The 19,410-nt window shown below is 45.2% G+C and overlaps 1 protein-coding gene across 1 annotated transcript in view; it reads right to left on the bottom strand.

Moving 5' to 3' along the window:
• Cfap61 (cilia and flagella associated protein 61) overlaps positions 1–19,410 on the bottom strand; it is a 288,694-nt gene that overhangs the window by 3,004 nt on the left and 266,280 nt on the right. Inside the window, exon 26 of the mRNA XM_052181504.1 lies at positions 10,114–10,204. Within this exon, the coding sequence (XP_052037464.1) occupies positions 10,114–10,204 (91 nt within the window). The remainder of the gene's footprint in view (positions 1–10,113; positions 10,205–19,410) is intronic.

Below are 19,410 nucleotides of genomic sequence, written 5' to 3'. Positions count from 1 at the left end.
TTGTTCTTTGGTATGTGAATGTCCGCTTTTCACACAGTCCTTATTGAAGAGTCTGTCCTGTTGTCACTATATGGTACCTTTGCTTTTTTAAAAAATCAATTGACTAGGGAGCTGGAGAGATGGCTCAGAGGTTAAGAGCACTGACTACTTTCCCAGAGGACTAGAGTTTGATTCCCAGTGCTCACATAGTGGCTGGCATATCTGTAACTCCAGTTCTGGGGGGGGGGGGGGGGGGGGAATCTGATGCCCTCTTCTGGCCGCTCTGGGAACTAGGCATGCAAATGTACCCTGATGATGCACATGCAAGGGAAAACACTCAGTTGTGGGAAATAAAACTTTAAAAATGAACAAAACACCTGAAAATCAATTTACTAAATACACTGCATTCCTGTAAGAAGTTATCAAAGGAAAAATAAAAAATTTAAAAAAAACTTCTCCCAGCAGATTAAAAAACCTTGCCTGTAAAAACATGGGTACATTTCTGGGCTCTCGGTTTCCTATCCTGTATTATTTTTATTCTAGCCCTGTGCTGTGTTGACTACTGTAGCATTGACATGCATTTCAAAATTAGGTGGCACAGAGTTTCCACCTTTATTTCTTATGTTTGGGCTATTCTGATCTGTAGTTCCATATAAATCTGAGAGTTTTTTTTTCTGTTTCTGTGTAAATAAACATTGGAATTTTCCCAGGGATAACACTGGGTAATGTTGAGAGGGTAATGATTTTAATTCTCCTAAGGTAGGGTAATGTCCTATTTACTTCTGTCATCTTCAACTTCTTTATATCATTTTGGCTTAAGTCTATGGTGTTGGAAAGACTTTGTGTGCTGAAAGGAGATGCTGAGGGGCCTCAGGGGGACTCCCACACCTGCTTGTGGGGGAGGGGTGGCCTTTCCTGGAGACACTTGCTGGTCAGGCCTGGGGCCACCAGAGTATAGAGGCAGTATGGGTGTCACAACCCTCTCTTGAGGAGTATCACCTGCTTTTTAAGGTAGCAGTTGTCCAGGGAGTTACAGAGATGGAGGTGTGCTGGGCAGACCCAGGGTAGATGATGCTAAGATTCTGTCTAAGCTCCACCCCACAGTTACCTGGCAACAGCCAGGTATGCCCCTCCCCACAATTACTTGGCAACAGCCAGGTAGGTCTGGCCCACTCTAAAGGGGCTGCTCAGCCCCTCCTCTTTTGCATCTCTTATTCTCTCACTCTCAGCTTCTCTTTTGCCCCTTCTTGGGCTCCCCTCCCCTCCTCTAATCCCTCTCTCCACATGGTCATGGCCGGCCTCTGCTTCTCTACTCTCTCCCTCTCTCTGCCTTTCTCTGCCTCTACTACCCCCTTAACTCCCTTCTCCATGCCCTAAATAAACTCTATTCTATACTATACCATCATGTGTGTGGTCCCTGGGGGGCGGAAGGGAAGCCTTAACATGGGCCCACTGAGGCACCCCCTCCCCCCACACCACCACAGAACATATTCTCACACCTCTTTCTCTTTTTATGATCACAACAGATAATTCATAACAGCCTGGTTGGAGTTCTTTATAAGACCCTGGTGGCTTCCACAGAACCATCCACAGTGTCCAGGTCTTACACACACACACACACACACACACACACACACACACACACACACACACGGTAATTTCCATTCAGTGTCTGCTTTTCTGGGACATGCATGGTCACTGCGCTGGTTTCCTTTATCAATTGCAGATGGTTGTGGAGGAAATGATGCACACATTGGAGCCATGTTCAGGTGCCACAACAGAGGCCAGAATGAGAAAGGTGTAGGAAGGCCCCAGAGGAAGGACTGTGTGAAAAGTGGACAAGCGGATGGAATGGTTGCACCTTTGCTTCTAATGGAAACCTTCCCTTAGAGGTCAAAACTGACCAGTAAGGTTTCCATTAGAAGCAAAAGCGCTGGCCGGGCTTGAAGGCAGGATGCAGCAGGCAGCCTCTGGTGGAGCTGCTGACTGGAAGGGACTGGAAGATGGCTGGAGGCCTAGAGAGAACCCTGGGGTCTGTTGCAGTTGAAGCAGGAGACAGATCTGCCAGACCTGAGGGCAGCTGCTCTGCTCGGTATATTCCTGGCTGGGTTGTTTTGTTTTTGTTGCTGAGGGGGTGGGGGCTTTTGGGGGTGGGCCACGTGCTCAATCACCAATGCTTTATGCTTTTAAAAAAATGTCTACAGATCCTTTAGGTCATCGGTTACATTTATTCTGAAAAAATGTTTAATGCTGTTGTAAACAAGATTGTTTGCTTAATTTCCTTTCCAGTGAGATCATTGCTAGTGTTTTGCTTTTCTGTCCGACTACTGACTGTTAATCAGGAGGCTCTCTCTCTCTCTCTCTCTCTCTCTCTCTCTCTCATGCACAAACACGTGTGAATGTGTTCATACATTCCTCTGTGTGTGTGCATGTGTGTGTATGTGTGTGTATGTGTGAGCATGTGTGTATGTGTATGTGTGTGTTTGTGAGTGTGTGTGTTTTTGTGTGTGAGTGTGTGTGTATGTGTGTTTGTGTGTGTATGTGTGTTTGTGTGTGTTTGTGTATGTGTGTGAGAGCATTTGTGTTTGTGTGTGTGTGAGTGTGTATGTTTTTGTGTGAGAGTGTATGTGTGAGCATGTGTGTTTGTGTGTGAGTGTGTGTATGTGTTTTTGTGTGTGAGTGTGTGTATATGTGTGTTTGTGTGTGTGTAAGTGTGTGTGTGTTTCTGTGTGAGAGTGTATGTGTGAGCATGTGTGTGTGTGTGTGTGTGTTTGTGTGTGAGAGCATCTGTGTTTGTGTGTGTGTGAGTGTGTGTGTTTTTGTGTGAGAGTGTATGTGTGAGCATGTGTGTTTGTGTGTGTGTGTGTGTGTTGCTGGCAATGGAACCCATGGTCTTCATGTATCCATTCTAACAGGACGGGCTCTCGGCTCCCTGCTCCACTCACCCGTTGCACCCATGCCATTCTGAGTTCCTTCTGGTCATGGCATTTTCTCACAGCAGTAGGAGGACAGCTAAATCAGAAGTCCCTTGTTCTGTTTTCTTGCCTAACTGTTCTGGTATGGTCCTTTGTACTATTATTGAATGGAATTTGCATGAATGGTGTTCATCTCCTGTCTCTGACCTCTGAGCACAGTGCTAACTGTCAGCTCATTTGGTGGGGATAGAAGGTTATGTCTCTGCTGAGAAAATCACATGGCCTTTGTCCTAAAATATGATTTGGGGCTCATTTACATATGTGTCTGAGTACTATTACATTGTCTAAAGAGAACCACATTTGTTTATCCATTGATATGCTGATGGACACGTGAGTTGTTTCCTCTGTCTAGCTGTTCTGGGTGCTTTGAATATTTGTGTACAGGTATTCATTTGAATAGCATTCAAGTCTTTTAAAAAAACAGATACCTAAAAGTACAGTTGCTGGGTCAGAGGATGATTCTCGGTAACATTTTCAGTATACTAATTATTTTTCATAGCAACTGTTTAATCTTCCATCCACACTAGCAGCTGTGTAAGGATGCCATTTCACCACATCTGCTGTCTTTAAAAAGATTTATTTATTTAGAGTATTTATTAAGAGTATAAGTGTTTTAACTATATGCATCACCTATATGCCGTGTGTGAGCCTTGTGCGAGCCTTGTGCAGGGAGAGTCCGAGACAGGATGTCAGATCCTGGATAACTAAGAGCTGTCATGTGGGTGCTGGGAATCCAACTAAGGTTTCCCGGAAGAACATCCAGTGGTCTTAGTTGACAAGAGATCTCTCTAAGAACCTGTCCTTTTATCTATCTATCTATCATTTATCTATCATCTATTTATATCTATCTATGGATCTAACTATCCATCCATCTATCTAACATCTATTTATATTTATCTATTATCTATATATCTATCAACTATTTCTATCAGCTATTTATATCTATCATCTGTTTATATTTATCTACCTATCTATACATCTATCAGCTATTTATATCTATCATCTATTTATATCTCGGTATCTCCATATGAATGTGAAATGGTATGCTATTATAGTTTTGACTTTGCTGCTCTAATGATTAATATTACTGAATATCTTTCCCGTAAGTGAATACATATGTCACCTCCACCTTTTTGTTCGCTTGTTTTTTCGTTTACTCCTGGATCTCACTGCATAACTGAGACTACTCTTGATCCTCCTGCCTCAGCCTCTCAAATGCTAAGCTTCCGGGCATGAGCTCTAGCGTCTGGCCACATGCAGCCCTTCAGTTTCACTCTGTTAGTATAGGTAATCCATGGCTTATGAAGTAACACATTGATTGTTTACTGTTGTTTTGAAGTAAGGGTTGGAATCAGAGTGTGAAGGCTTCAGCTTAGCCCTGCTGTCCCTGGAAGATGGTTTCGGCTATTTGAAATCTCTTGCATTTCTATGTAAATTTTCTATGTCTATAAAAAAATGCCTTTGGGATTTTGACAGGATTTCACAAAGTCTGTGAACTGTTGTGTCTGGCTGCTGTGTGTCTGTTTGGTACTGTGCAGTCTTGCTGAGCGCATGTATTAGTTTTATTGTTTTCTGGATTTGTTAGAATTGTGTCATCTGAGAAAAGCCAGAGTTTTACTTATCCCTTTCCAAGGCAAGTGCCCCTTTTCTTTTCTTTTTCTTTTTCTTTTTGCTCTATTTTTAGAAACAACATCTCATATATCATATAGAGGGTATCTTAAAACTTGCATCTAGCTAATTATATCTATCATCTATTTATATTTATCTATTTATCTATCTACCTATCTATCAGCTATTTATATCTATCATCTATTTATAATCTATCATCTATTTATATATCTCTATCTCTGTATGAATGTGAAATGGTATGCTATTATAGTTTTGACTATAATAGCAGTCAAACACACAGCCCTTGACCCATGACCCCTCAACCTCTACCTCCCAAGTACTGAGATGACAGGTGTTCAATACCACACCTGGCCTTTGTTTTTGTTGTTGTTGTTGTTTTTCCAGATGAGACAATGATGTTCTTTCTCTTCTATGACTCTCTCTAGAATGACTCTTTTTCCCTGTGCTGGCAGACTCACATTCCCGGGGTAAATCCCACGTGGTAATGATGTATAATCCTTTTAACATGCTGTTGGATTTGGTATGCTAATCTTCTGTTGAAGGTTTTTACATCTAAACCCATAAAGGATACTGGCCTGTGATTGTTTTTTTCTTAAAATTTATTTTGGTGAGGCCTTTGCCTGGCTGTGGTGTCAAAAGAACCGTCACCTCTCCTATTTTCTTTTTGAAGCATTCACGGGAGACTGGAGTTTATTCTTTAAATGTTTCGTATAAGTCATGCATGAAATATAACCTTTGTTGAAATGTGTGTCTGCTTTCATGTGCCCAGGGAAAGCAGAGGTTTGCTTTGGGTGTTTCCTCAGGGGCCGACTACTGTGTGCTTTGAGTCAGGGTCTCTCCTGGCCTGGACCCAGCCAGGAAGGGTCAGCTGGTCGGCCAGTGAGGCTCTTTCTGTTTTCCAAGTGCTGGGATCACAGGTTTACCTCACCTGGCTTTTTAGGCAGGGTCTGGGGAACCCTTGTCTTTACACAGTGATCAGGTACTGACTGAGCCCAGTCCCCTGCCCTGTCGAGAGGGTTTCATTACTGATTCCATCTCTGTGGAGATTTTCAGTTTCTTCTCCGGTCAGTTTCTAGATTCTGTGTTTCTAGGAGTCTGATACTTTCATCCAGGTATCTTGTAATTGGAGACACAGAACTATTCTTAGTAGTCTCTTTAAATCCTTTCTTATTTTATAAGGCTTTAGGTATGTCTTCAGTTTTGTTCAGATTCAGTAATTTATAAGTCTGGACAAAGGCTTAGGATTTTGTTGATCTTTCAAACAACAGTTTCTCTTCTCACTGACTTTCAGGTATATAACACTAGGTTATTATTTGAAGTTTTTCATTTTTACAAATAGATTTATTTTTTGTTTGTTTGTGTGTGTGTATGTGATGTGTATGTGCATGTGTGTGATGTTGTTTGTGTGTGCAGTGTGTGCAGGTGTGTGTGCAGGCTCCTTCTGCAGACATCAGAAAAGGGTGTCAGATGCCCTGGAGCTGGAGTTACAGACGGCTGGGAGCAGAATTCGGCTCCTCTGGAAGAACAGCAAACGCCCTTGTCCATGTTGCTCGCTCTCCCCAGCCCAAGCTTTCCTGTTTAAAAAGTCGGCCTTCTGCAAACAATGCCTTGAGTGGTGCGTTTCCACCTGGGCTTACTCTGCGTGCCGCTGACATCCCTTCTGGATCCTTCTTTGACTCGCTCACTGGTTTCTTGAGAGGGTATTTACTCACTTTCTACAGACTTGTGAAATTCCCCGTCTGCTTTCTGTGCCGGCTCCTAGTTTTACTAGGCAACTGGTTAAAATGGTTAAAAATTCACATGGTGCGGTATGGCTATTTTAACGTTTATTGACAGGTGCGCTGTGGCCACCAGCGTCCTCTCCTGGAGGATGTTCGTGTGCAGAGGAGAAGGTGTTTTCTGACGCTACTGAGCAGCTGTCCTGTGCAGTGTGTTGACTCCGCATGGTTCTCAGCCCCGTGAACATCCTCTTCTTTCCTGCCTGAAGCCTGTTCTAAGCCTTGCTCAAAGCGATATACTGAAATATGCAACCCTTACTTTATACACATTTTCCCCTTTCAGTCTGTCAACTTGGCTTCAGATATTTGGTGGCTCTGTTATTAAGGGTGCGTGTGTTACTTCTTTATTACAGGAATTTGAGGATTTTTTTTTTGACTACATAAAATTTGACTATGGCCAGTGACTTGTAGGCTCTATACACAGACAAAATGTGATGTAGGTGAATTTATCATTATCAACTGAAATACTGAGGATGTGATATTTGATGTTTGGGATCCCGCACTGCTTCAAAGATGGGTTCGAAAGGGACAGCCAATGGGTTAAAACATTTTCAAGCTTAAGAAAAAGAATTACTGTTATTCTTGAACGTATCTATTGTTTTCATTTTCTGTTGTTAGACTCATAAACGAAATTCCTGAATGTCTGCCTGGTCATCATGTGTCCTGACAGGCTCAGTGCTATAACTGTCGCCCCTACTCTTAGCTGGTGGTGGTAGCATTAGCAGAGATGTCCTTTGCCTCCACAGACCCTTTCTGTTGTGCACCCCTTCTGACGCTCTTCCACTGTCTGTCTGGAGCCTTGTCTTGTGGTATTCGAAGGTTTGCCCAAAGCTACCCTAACTTTGAATAGCAGCAGGTTCCACGCCACACACCATCTCTCTCTGTGACAGGACGGTCCCCACTGACGTTCTTCCCCAGTCACTCATGGAGGCAGGCGGCATTCTCTGGCTAGAAACCCCACAGGGATAGTTAGAAGCCTTTAGAGTGCATTGGCCTGGGCTGAAAACCCACTCCTGCCTGAGTTGGCACAGCAAACTGGCTCACAGCCAATGGAGAAGAGTCCTGTCAGACGTGCTGCATGCCACAGACTTTAATAGCTTCTGTTTCCTTTTTCTTTCTTTTTTCTCAATAATTGATAAAATATTGATGCATCACCACGAATGCCTACATGCATTCCTTGTGTTCAGCATACTGTGGTTCTCGGATCTTCCAAACACTGAGACCATTTAATATGGCCTTGCGACCCTCAACCATGTCGTGGTGACCCCAACCATAAAATTATTTCGTTGCTATTTCATAAGTGTAATTTTGCTACTGTTATGAATCATAATATAAATACCTGATATGCAAGATATCTGATCCCCAAAGGGGTCGTGATCCACAGGCTGAGGCCCACTGTTAAACAATTGTGTAATGACATGGTATCATACAGAATAGTTCCACTGTCCTAAGGTATTCTCTGTGCCTCACCATTCACCCAGCCTTCTCTCACTCCTCAAAACCCTGGAAAATTAATGCTTTAGGAAAGCACTGAATTTTATTAAAGAAAATATAGTCTATGGTAACAATTATGCTAAAGTACTTTAAAAAAAGAAAAACACTCTGCTTTCTAATATTTACCTCAGAAACAGGTCAGTGACAAGAACACACTTTGTATATCCTAAACTCCCTTGGTGCTGTGCAAAGCTCTAACCAAGGAGCTCAAGAGTGCGGTCAAGAAAGCGCCAGTGAGGTCACCAGGGGTCAGAGGAGCCTTGACTTCAGTGGCAGTGCTCAGCAGATGATGGTGTGAGAGGAGGAAATGTCCAAGGAGTTAAGCAGAGATGGCGAGCGAGCGAGCGCTAGGTCTGTAAGGAGGTTCAGCTCTCAACCTGAGCTGACCTCTCCCAGGCTCCAGGGTGGAGCCCAGTGCCTGGGACCTATCTCTACCCACTGCTAGGATATAGTCAGCCCTCCACACCACAGGTTTCACACCAACAGATCCAATGAACTAGGGATCAAACATACTTGGGGGGAAAATTACATCTGTATTGGCAATGCTCATGTGGTTCCCCCTCCCCCCCATTATCCCCTAGATGACGCGGTTCAAGCTCTACGGTATTTTAGTAGGTGATTTAAGTAATGTAGAGGTGATCTAATGTGTGCAGAAGGATGTGTAGGTCCTACGCAAATACTGCTCCATTCTATATGAGGGACTTGAGCATCTATGTGCTTTAGTATCCTTAGGGGTACTTAAATTGGGCCCAGGGAGTGACTATACCTCTAGTTTGAATGACTTAAGCATTGTCTGACTTTCACAGTTACTCATGTTGTTTTTCTCTCTCAAGGCCACTGTGAGACTGACTGGAATATCTATGATTATGGGAATTTTGATTCTTTAAATATTTCCTACTAACACTGACTCCTGGGCTTTTACCCATGAAGACCCTAAAGCATGCCATTTTTATTTAAATTTTATAGCTATGCTTCCAATCTGAGTCTATCTCAGATTAGTAAACTGCCTACATTTGGGAGCGCCTGAGGAATTGTATTGGAAATCGAGAGTAGAGGCCCAGGAGCCAGCGATTTGGTTCTGCACTGCTCCAGGCCTTCGTTCCCAGCTGGAGAATGAGTGTTGAGTCTGACGCTTGTTAGCTTGTTAGCATAACAAACCTATGGTGGGCTATTTAACTTCAGACTCTCCACTGGCGGAAGGACTATGAAGCACAGGGTTTGGTTCTATTAAGTGAGGTGGTGTGAGCTGCGGCTAGAACATGGTATGGGTTACAAGAGCGATTTCCTCTAGGCTGCCCAATATGGCGGCTCTGCCATAGAACCTGCAGGGCTGTGGATGCTTTGAGTGGAAGGGACAAGAAGGGACGTAGGAACTGTCCATTCAGACATCAGAATGAGGCAGAAAGCAATGCAGGCCCAGATATTCTGTCTCTCTGAACCAAGTGGAGTCTGGGATGGATATCTCACCACCCTGAACACAGACACTAACTTTCCTCAGCTATGCTAAGGGCTTCAGCATCAAGAGAATTGATATGAGGAGGAAGAAGAGAACACTTCCTTATTTCCATAGAGGTCTATTATGAGCATGGTGCCTCTGGAAAAAGAAGCCTAAATTCCAGACAATTCTCTATCATCTTGATATAGTTTTTTTTTTTTTTTAGTTATAAAATTAGTATATTCTGACACTGGAGTGATGAGCTCTCTTCACTTTTAATTTTACTTTATTTTTATGTGTGTGTTGGGGGGTGGAAGTTCTTTGTGACAGAGACTCATGTAACTCAGGCAAGCATAAACTCCTGAGTCCCCTGCTTCCACTGCTAAAGTGCTAGGGTTATAGACACAGGCACACACCACACCACACACCACACACACACACACACACACACTCAGCAATAACAGACAGAAAACTAAAGAGATGAGATTTCCATTTCTGCCAACAGGTAAAAACAGCTCATATCTAGTCTTTAGTCAGCATGGTTAGCTGATCGTAAAGATACAGCTACTTGTAAAAAAAAAAAAAAAAAAAAAAAAAAAAAAAAAGCAAGAGCAATGTCCAAAGGGGGGGTTTGAGGAAAGTCAGTGCCCCTGAAACATCGCCGTCTCCATTTATAGACTCCAGAGTTTATCTAAGGCAGTGCAGAGGGACCAAGAAACCACTACGAGATGGGAATGTAGGGGAAAAGTCCAAATGATCAACGACTGTCAACTGCTTACAATTTGCAAGGAATAGCACCCACATGTCCACTAATCACGCTTACCTGCTTGGAGATTAAGATTTGGCGCAACTCTTTCTTGAGATCAATAAAACGATCGTGGAAAAGGGCCATGCACCACGGCTCCGTGAAGTAGCTGGTGAGAGGAGAGGAGATTCAGTTAGCCGGCAACCCTCTCATTACCACTAATAAAGTATTTACCTGCTTTTTTTGCCTTGATAAATTACAGTCCTGGCCCCATTGCAATCATTTGCTCATAAAGAGCCTCGCAGAGCAGCCTGGCCAATCAATGTTTTAAATGGATGTTCCTGATGGAAGGCCAGCTTCCGTAATTACATTTAAAGTGGTTTAATTCAGAGCTGGGGCAGGACCCAGTGAAGAATCCTGATTTTTATCAGAATTTAAAAGCCTGAAGACTTGTAAAGAACGGCGTCTCCATTATCTGCCCACATTTGAGAAAAACAGATTGCGGGATTGACTGAACTGCTGCATGAACAGATTAAATTTGGGTAGAAAATAACACAAATGTTGTTCATCATTAAGGTTTCTGGATTAGTAATGAGCAGAAAGCAGGCCACCTCGGCGCTGCAGCCTGGCCTCTTGCACAGCTGCCGGGTGCTTAACTGGGCCACTTGCGGGGAGGCTGTGCTCTTGTGCTGAGATTTACTACCTGGTCCCCAGAGGCTGAACAGAACACATTTTACATGGAGAACGTGACCCTCCATCATTCACAGTGACCCCAGACAAAAGTTCTTGGAAACTTGGATCCGTTCTTGCCATAGCCAAGCACCCAGCAACAGGGGTACAGTTCCCCCAGGCTATCAGGCACCAGAAGATGAATATAACCAGGGTCTGTGCCTCAGTCCCCACCGCACCCATCTGTGACGTGATTCCCTGTTTAATTACCACCTGTAGTTCATCTATCATCAGCTCTGCTAATACTATCTACCCATTGTCCCCAATGTCCCTACCATGTTTCCAGGTACTAGAAAAACTGTAGGGACCCAAAAGACAGATGTCCCTGCCAATGTGTCCCTTATATTCTTGAGATGACAAAGAAATGGACAAAAAGGAGGACTTTCTTGAGAAAATTAAGTGAAGCGGTGGCAAGTGGAAACTGTTGGGGAAGAGGTTGATGAAAGGCTCAGTTCTGAGGCAGTGGCTTAGTGAGCCAAGACCCAAGGGAAGGTTGTGGAAACCTCAGGGAAAGCGCTACCGGGTAGGAAGACAAAGCGTGAACTCCTGGGGGCAGGAAAGGGCCAGGGAAGATGGGACAGCGAGCCAAAAAACTGGGATGATGGTTTAGAGGGGATGGGTGGGTGGGTCACCCTTATTGGAGGTATCTGGTCACATCTGCTTATTTCATGGGAGCATACTTTTGATATTAATATAATTACATCATTTCCCTCCTTCCCCTTCTCCCTCCAAACATTTCCATATACCATTCCTTTTTCTCTTTCAAATTCATGGCCTCACTTTCATTGGTTACTGTTACATGCCTACCTATATATACATATACACACACATATTCCTAAACACCACTTGCTTAGTTTGTATAATATTTATTGATATGTGTGTTTTCAGGGCTGACCTTTTGGTATTGGATAACCAGTTGGCATGCTCTTTCCTGGGGAGAATTAATTTTCCCATTCTTAGCATTCCTGGGTGGCTATAGTTCTTTGAGTAGGGCAGAGACTTATGGGCTTCCGTCTCCATCAGCCTTTTCTGTATTGCCCCCCTCCCACAATATTCAGGGGACACTAAGGAAGATGGAGTGGAAAGAGCCCAAGAGGTGGAGGCTAGGGAGGAGTGACATGAAGCACTCTCTCATGAATGTGTGGTGAACTGCAAAAGATGGGGCTGTCAACACTCCATCATGATGGTGGAGGGCTCATGAAGCCCCACCCCTTCCGGAGGAATGACTGACTGTTAACCGTTGCTAAAGAAATAAGAGTCATTTCCTTTAGTGGTACAGACACTTCAGTGGTTTGGTAACTTGCTCAGGCTCCAGTAAATAACCCCCTACCCACACTCACACAAACAATCTTGATGGTACTCAGCAGGGTATACACACACAGACACATACAGAGATGCATACAGACATACACAAGCACACACAGAGAGACACACAGACACAAACACACACAGACACACATATACAGACACACATACAGACACACACAGAAACAGAAACACACACACAAACACACATAGACACACATATACAGACTCACATACAGACACACACAGAAACAGAAACACACACACAATCACACATATACAGACACACATACATAAACACATACAGAGAGACACACAGACACAAACACACACAGACACACATATATAGACACACATAGACACACACACAGAGACATACACAGACATGCAGAGACACACACACAGGCACACCAAGAGACACATACATAGACACACTCCTCAAAACAACAGACATGAAAGTAGGAGGGAATCTATTAGAAGAAGGGGTTCAGCAAGAGTGGGAGGGGGGAGTATAAAAGATAGTAATGGGGTAAATGAGCAAAATACACTACACGCATGTATGAAATTGTCAAAGAATAAAAATAATAGAAATCTACTTTTTAAAAACGTGTTGAAAAGTGAAGAGTCCGCTGGAGGAGGGCCAGACTGAGGGCGTAGATAGCAGAACACATGCCTAGCATGTACGAGGCCATGGGTTTGATCCCTAGGGTTGAGGAAGGGAGGAGGAGGAATGAATGAGAGATGGGGAGACAGAGAGACAGACAGACAGACGGGGAAGTGGAGGCTACCTTATTTGCCTATGCAGATGACCTCTCTTCAATTACTCAAGGACATCTAAGCCCAAGGAATGACGTGTCACTGGTGGCAAACTTGGTAGGAATTCTGAGTGTGCTCCTGGGCACACCTCCAGCCAGCTTCCTCAAGGGAAGGATGTCTCAGAGGGCTACAGTCTGGTCAGTCTCCCCAACTGGAAACGCCTTGAAGTTAAGTGTAAGGACGGTCTCAGTCAGGACACCAAGCACGCTCTGCGAGGACCCCACCCACGCTCGATATAGATGCTACTGAAAACAGACATTGTAAATATCAAAACCACTGCCAGTCCCTCAGTTAGAGACCAGGGGACACTTTCTAAACCATAGTCGTATTTATTCCCTTGCACGCTTCCACGGTGGCAGTGTAAGTTCCAGCCTTCTTGGCTTAGGAATTTGTAACCTCATCTTCTTTCTCTCGCCATTTCGCTCTAGCACAGATTTGTCCTGCCAGTCCTGGTGGCCACTGTCCCAGCTGCCCTGTGTTGCTCTCTTGATACTAACTACCTGCAATAATGAGAGAGTATGTGGGGGGGCATGGGGGGGATTCCACTTCCCTTAGGAACCCCCTGTTGTTGACTTGCCCATGTTCCTACGGCTAGGGGAGACATTTCTGATTGGTTGAAGATGGATTTCTGTGTGTCCTGCAGCCAGAGTGTCTGCTGTCCTCCACTCTTACCATAGTTATGATGGTTAGCCATGAGGACGTTAGCAATAGCCTGGACTTGTTTCCTGGTGCCTCCTTGACCAATAACTGGGAGGCAGCCCACGCCATGTCCAATACTACTGCGGGGTTACTTCAGTAGGTGACTAACTGCTCTCTCTGTGCTGTAAACCTTTTGGGGTTTGGCAGATGTGTAATGTTATGCGTACAGATAATCTGCCCCCCCCCCATACTACTCTAGTAGCATACAGATAACGTCATGGTCCTGCAAACCCTCTCTGCTTCCCCATTCACTCCTCCTCTCTTTTTTGAAGTTATTGGCAAGCTCATTTTTTAGAAAATTGGCCTTGATTAGAGAAAATGAGGGACTGGTATCAATTTTAATAAAACATTTCCAGTATTTTAGAAATAGTCTTCCAACAGCAAAATACTACATTTATCAAACTTGTTAACAATTCCTAACACACCATGCCACTCCACGCACACACCAAAACACATACCCATATACAATCTCTCTCTCTCTCTCTCTCACACACACACACACACACACACACACACACACACACATGCCAGGACACATGCAGTGTCACACATGCGGTCACACCACACACATGTTACATATAAACACACACACAGCACAACAAACATACAGCACATACACATGCTCCTCCCCCTCCCCACACACACTCAGAGGCTGTGAGTTCTGGGTCCCTGCAGGTGCCAGCACAGGGTGCCTCAGATCGAAGCTCCTGGCAAACACTCCTGGTCCAAGATAGATGTCAGACTGTTTCCGTTCTCCACAGCAAGCTTTAGTTTCAGCCATCCTTCTGTAGGATGGCTGAGGAGGGAACAGGGCAGCTGGGATGCTGAGCTTAAGGGTTTTCATCAGGAGAATCAGACAAATGTTGCATTGAACCAATCTCCTGCAATTGTGATAGTCGAACGAGGATTGTTTCCTTCAGACATAAGGTCATTAGAGAGACTTTTACTTCAAGGTTTCAGTCATGGTGCCTCTCCCCCAGTGCAATTTGGTTAACTAACTCCCTTTAGTGGAAAGGGGGATCATATTGGATATCCTGCTAAGCCCATCATAACTTGAAAAGACCCCAGGCAGGAAATGTGTTGACCCACCTAACCCATGCGGTATGGAGGCCCTCTGTAAGGTGCTCTGGGGCCAGGGCAAGCTGTTGCCGACTACCATGGAAAGTCAGGCCCCTTACCACCAGCCAGGGAAAGGATGGAAATGCAATCTAGAAGTACAGTTTGTTCTCACTCTATTTTGCTCTGACCCTATCTTAAACCGAAAAGAACCTTGAGTTGAATCACAGCAAGGCAGGGACCTGTCCTGCTTACTGAGCAGAGGGTCTGTCTCTGCTCCTGTTGCGAGTGTGTGCCACAGCCTGTTTACTTGCATGAAGAGTTTGGGGGAAATTAATTTTTCCAATATCGTCGGTTTGAAAAGAAAAGGTACCGATTTGTTTCCTAATTTATACTCAAAAACAGAGAATGAGAGCAAGACAAGGTTGCTCACATCTGTCATCCAGGCATTTGGGAGGCAGGGTTTGGGGGGCCCTGGGTTTGAAGTCAGCCTGGCCATGTAGTGAGACATTGGCTCAAAGACAAATGGAAACCCAAACTAAACAGCTTACCTACATGCATACCTCCCTAGAAATCACGGGAGAGGACAGAGGGACCAAGGGATGAAAGGTCCCAGATTTGCTAACCCCAGGAGGACATGCAGGGTGAGGATAGTCACAAACTCTGCAGAGCTGTATAGGACAAGCAACGTTCCCTTGCCAAGTGCTGGGCTGGGCCTGCTACTCTGAGGACTGGCATTCTTTGTCGCTTGGCCAGCCATACACTCAGACCTAGGAAGGCCTGGGAAATGTCAACTTGTGGAACCTAGCTAACCATTTCTGGTCGATGTGGCCCAATCGTTGGGCCATTGATCTGCCTCGTCCGCAGCGTATTGGGTTATTGACAGACACACAGACACTGGGTGGGACTCTGATAGCCTAAGTCGCCTGCAGCCAGGCTGAGGAGAGCAAATCCACACAATCACTGTGGGAGGTTACACTCACTGGCCTCAGAGAAAAGCACAACACCGCTGTGGGGGAACTCCTGGGCTCCAGCCAGCTCCCTTCCCCAGCCTCCCAAACAGCTGCAATGTCTGGTGTTAGCCACTGGGCCTACCTAGAGATCACATTCCCAGACAATTACCCAGAATCCCTGTCCGCCATCCAGTTGGTTTCCTGGGTAGTTAATTTGGTTGAGATAAACCTTGGGTTTTGCCTTAGAAGATGGTACTTGTGTTCTAGCCTGGGCTAAAGCTCAGTTGTAGAGGGTTTGCCTAGCATGAGTGAGCCCTGGGTTCAAACCCATATATGGGTGAGGGGAGGGGGAGTGGATATGATCCTTGCGGATCCGGCCACTCACCATGATCTCAGCCAAGGCCAGCTCAAAATTCTGAGCCTCCTTGCCTGCCCTGCTGTGGTGAACACAGGAAGCTACTGGGGCTCAGTCATCCTCATTTGCCAAGGGCTCCTTTCTTTCTGTTGCAGCACTGCCATTTGCAAGCCTGTGTGACACTAGTTGGGCTCTAATCTTGCCCAGCCTCAGCTCTTCGAACTTTAAAATGGGTGCGGGGATGGCCCTTCCTTCAGAGGCTTGCTGTCAAGAGTTCAAAGAGATAGATACACACATGCAACTCAGACCTGCCTTTGTGCGCCACGCAGGGCAGGATTCTGAATAAAACACCCTCCTCACTGCTGTCCCTCCGGATGGCCTTACTCTACCCATGAGTCTTAGACGCTGACAGTCCCTTCCGGTGTGAATCTGATACTAAAGGCATGATTCAAACACTTGCTCTGCCGCAGAAATGCGTACTGCCTTCAGGCCTAAACATTTTGCTTCTGTTGGTGTTTATGTCATGATGTCATAACCTTTCCGTCCATCGGCAGCAAAGGGAGCTGGGGTTGGCAGGTACCTCCGGTGTCATCTGCAGTTAGGGCCGACACTGGGCTTCATTCAGTTCTAAGTCTTCCCCCTCTTATTTTATCTGTGATGTTTCTTTGTAGGAGCATTAATATAGTCCGCAGTACAATCCGGCAGCCCACGGTTGTCTACCTACTTATGTTGATGCTATATATAAGCTCAGGCCTAATGGTCTGAGGCGAGGTTGGCATTTAGTTCTGCAGGCAGGGGGATGCTCTTAGGGCTCTGGCCTCCCTTCCTGTCCTTCCCTGCTTGCTTTGCTCACTGTCATAGAAAGCCCAGCCGGTTTCCTCTAATTAGGCCACCGAGGGCCTGGCTAACGTCGGGCCTCACAGCCACTCAGCCTTGTTCCAACCTCACCCATTTTCTATCTATTTTCTGTAAGGGAAGGAAAAAAGTGTCTGTGCACAGAGAACTCGCCCCCACTGTGAAACTCACAGGACAAGAAGCCAGAGGAATTACCTTTGGAGAGATGTAAGCCCCAGTAAACCCCAGAAAGAGACTTGGTCATCTTTTATGCCTTTTGGTTAGATTAATCACTCTCGGGGGTTTTTAGGAGTGCTTGGTAGGAATGCCATTAGCCAGTGCAGACAGAAGACACTCCACGCTTAGGACACGTTTAAAAGAGTTAAACAACAAATGCACGTTGGACAGGATTCCCTTCCACAGTGGGCTTTTAAAGATGATGTGTGCTTGGCTTCCACGGGAGTCTTGCAGGTACAATAAAGGACTGGAAGCCGTCTTTCCGGTCTTTGTTTCTCATGGCTTAAGTTTGTAGGGTCTAACGACGGAGCATACATGTCTTCTCTTTTCTCTTTTTCTTTCTTTGCAGTGTTGAGGACATGCAAGCCTTCACGTGCTAGGCAAGGACTAAGCTGAGCTGTAAGCATGACAGCGTAACTGGTATATTCCTATCTTTCCATCCCCACAGTGTGGGTGATGGAGTGGTGGAAACCTCAAAGCCAACGCTGAAGTGAATGAATGAATGAATGAATGAATGAATGAACACAGAGAGAGGGAAGGAGGGTTATTTCTTCCGTGTGGTCAAATGCAGAATAATGAGTGCAGGATGAATGATGGAATTAGAAAAGAGCCACTGCTTGGCCAACAGCACAGTAATACTTGAGTAGGGTTAGAAGTGCCAATCGGTGCTCTAACATGGGTGGGAGAAAGTGACGAAGGAAAAGACGATGCTCTCGCGGCCTCCAGGCACCGCTGACTGGTTACCAAGGTAAAGGAGCACATTTCCAGGGAAGCAGCCCTGCTCCGCTGTGACTTGGTTATCAGGAAGAATGAAAAGGCTGCTTAGCTTAGCATCCTAGGGCTCCTAATACGATAGCCAAGGAGGATGCAGGCTTCTTCCAAGGCACCCAAGCTGAAAAGAACAGGACACAGCAGACACTAGAGCAGCAGAAGCTCTACAGGACTGGGGGCGTGAAGTTTATCCCACTCACCCTCACCCGGCCCTGACGGGGTGTCGCCATGGAACCCTGGAAGTCCTGGAATTCACTATGTAGATAAGATTAGCCTCTAACTCATGGACATCTGCCTGCCTTTTGACCTTCTTAGTGCTGGGATTAAAGATGTGTGTCACCATAACCGGGTGGATGTGTAGCTTTGGAAAGTGACAGTCAGGGAAAGGCTCAACCAGTTGGAGAAGTTTGAGACTAGATGGTATTCAAGGACTTCCCAGATGGCATCCTGAGCAAGAGGAAGGGCATGGAGATGGCAGTGGGCAAGGCTCAGTGACTGGAGATTCAAATCTGCTCTGAAGTAAAGTCATTTGCAAACTCTCAGCATTGGGCCAGTGGGATAGCATAGCAATTTAAGGCACTCACCATTGGGACTGACAATTCAAGTTGGATTCCCAGAATCCTCGTGGTGGAAGGAGACTCCCACAGTTGTCCTCTGATTGCCACATGTGTGCTGTGGAACATGTACACCCAAACACACATGCCAGTGTACAATAAATAAATAATGAATAAATCCAATAAAAAATAAAACGAGTTCTGACAATCATCTGGGGGTAATGCGAGAATGCTGTCATTCTTAGGGGACACAGTGCAAAGGGTATTGTGTAACTGAGCACTTCTAAGCATTAGGAAAAAGTAGTAGTGTGTTTCTATGGAGGTGAGTAAGTGTGTGTGTGTGTGTGTGTGTGTGTGCATATGTATGTGTGTGTGTATATATGTGTGCATGTGTGTATGTGTCTGTATATGTATGTATGTGTGTATATATATGTGTGTGTATATGTGTGTTGTGTGGGTGTGTTTAAAGAGGTGTGTAGGAGAGAAAATGATAAAGCAAGTGTGATAAGATGTTTACATTTAGGGAATCTAAGTGAAGGCCTAAGCTGTTCCTTATTCCATTTCTGTTGCTGTTTGGAAGCCTGACATTACTAGAGACCACAAGTGAAGACAAGCACTAGGTATTTTGTTTCTTCATTGCGTTATGCTTAGTAAAGAGGTGACCACGGATCAAAGCTTTCAAGCCTGTGTTCAGTGGACTTCAGTGTCCCGGCCAGGTGTGTGAGGACACCACAGTTAGAGCTTACAGGGTGCGCATAGGAATAGGCTAATCTGAGGGAACGGCTAGGGTCAGTTGGCCACTGGCTACTGAAGGGACACTCTTACTCTTCACTCTCAGTGAGAGGGCAGTCTCCATTTCCATAAGATACAGAGCTCTTTCTTTAGAAACCAAAGAGATCTGAGATTACACTGGAGAACTCTATCTTTTAAATAAAATACTGGGGTCTAGAGCAACTAACCAGGGCCATCCGGTCTGGCATGGGGGCCTCAAGCCACCAGGCTGCTGGAATGTGTATGCCCTGTGGAATATACTGTAGGCATAGAACGCATGCTCTCCATATTGACA

Source organism: Apodemus sylvaticus, chromosome 5 (assembly GCF_947179515.1).
Source record: "Apodemus sylvaticus chromosome 5, mApoSyl1.1, whole genome shotgun sequence".
NCBI classification, from domain to species: Eukaryota; Metazoa; Chordata; class Mammalia; order Rodentia; family Muridae; genus Apodemus; species Apodemus sylvaticus.
Note: the sequence above shows the minus strand (reverse complement) of the source record. Positions and strands in the feature narration are given on the sequence as shown.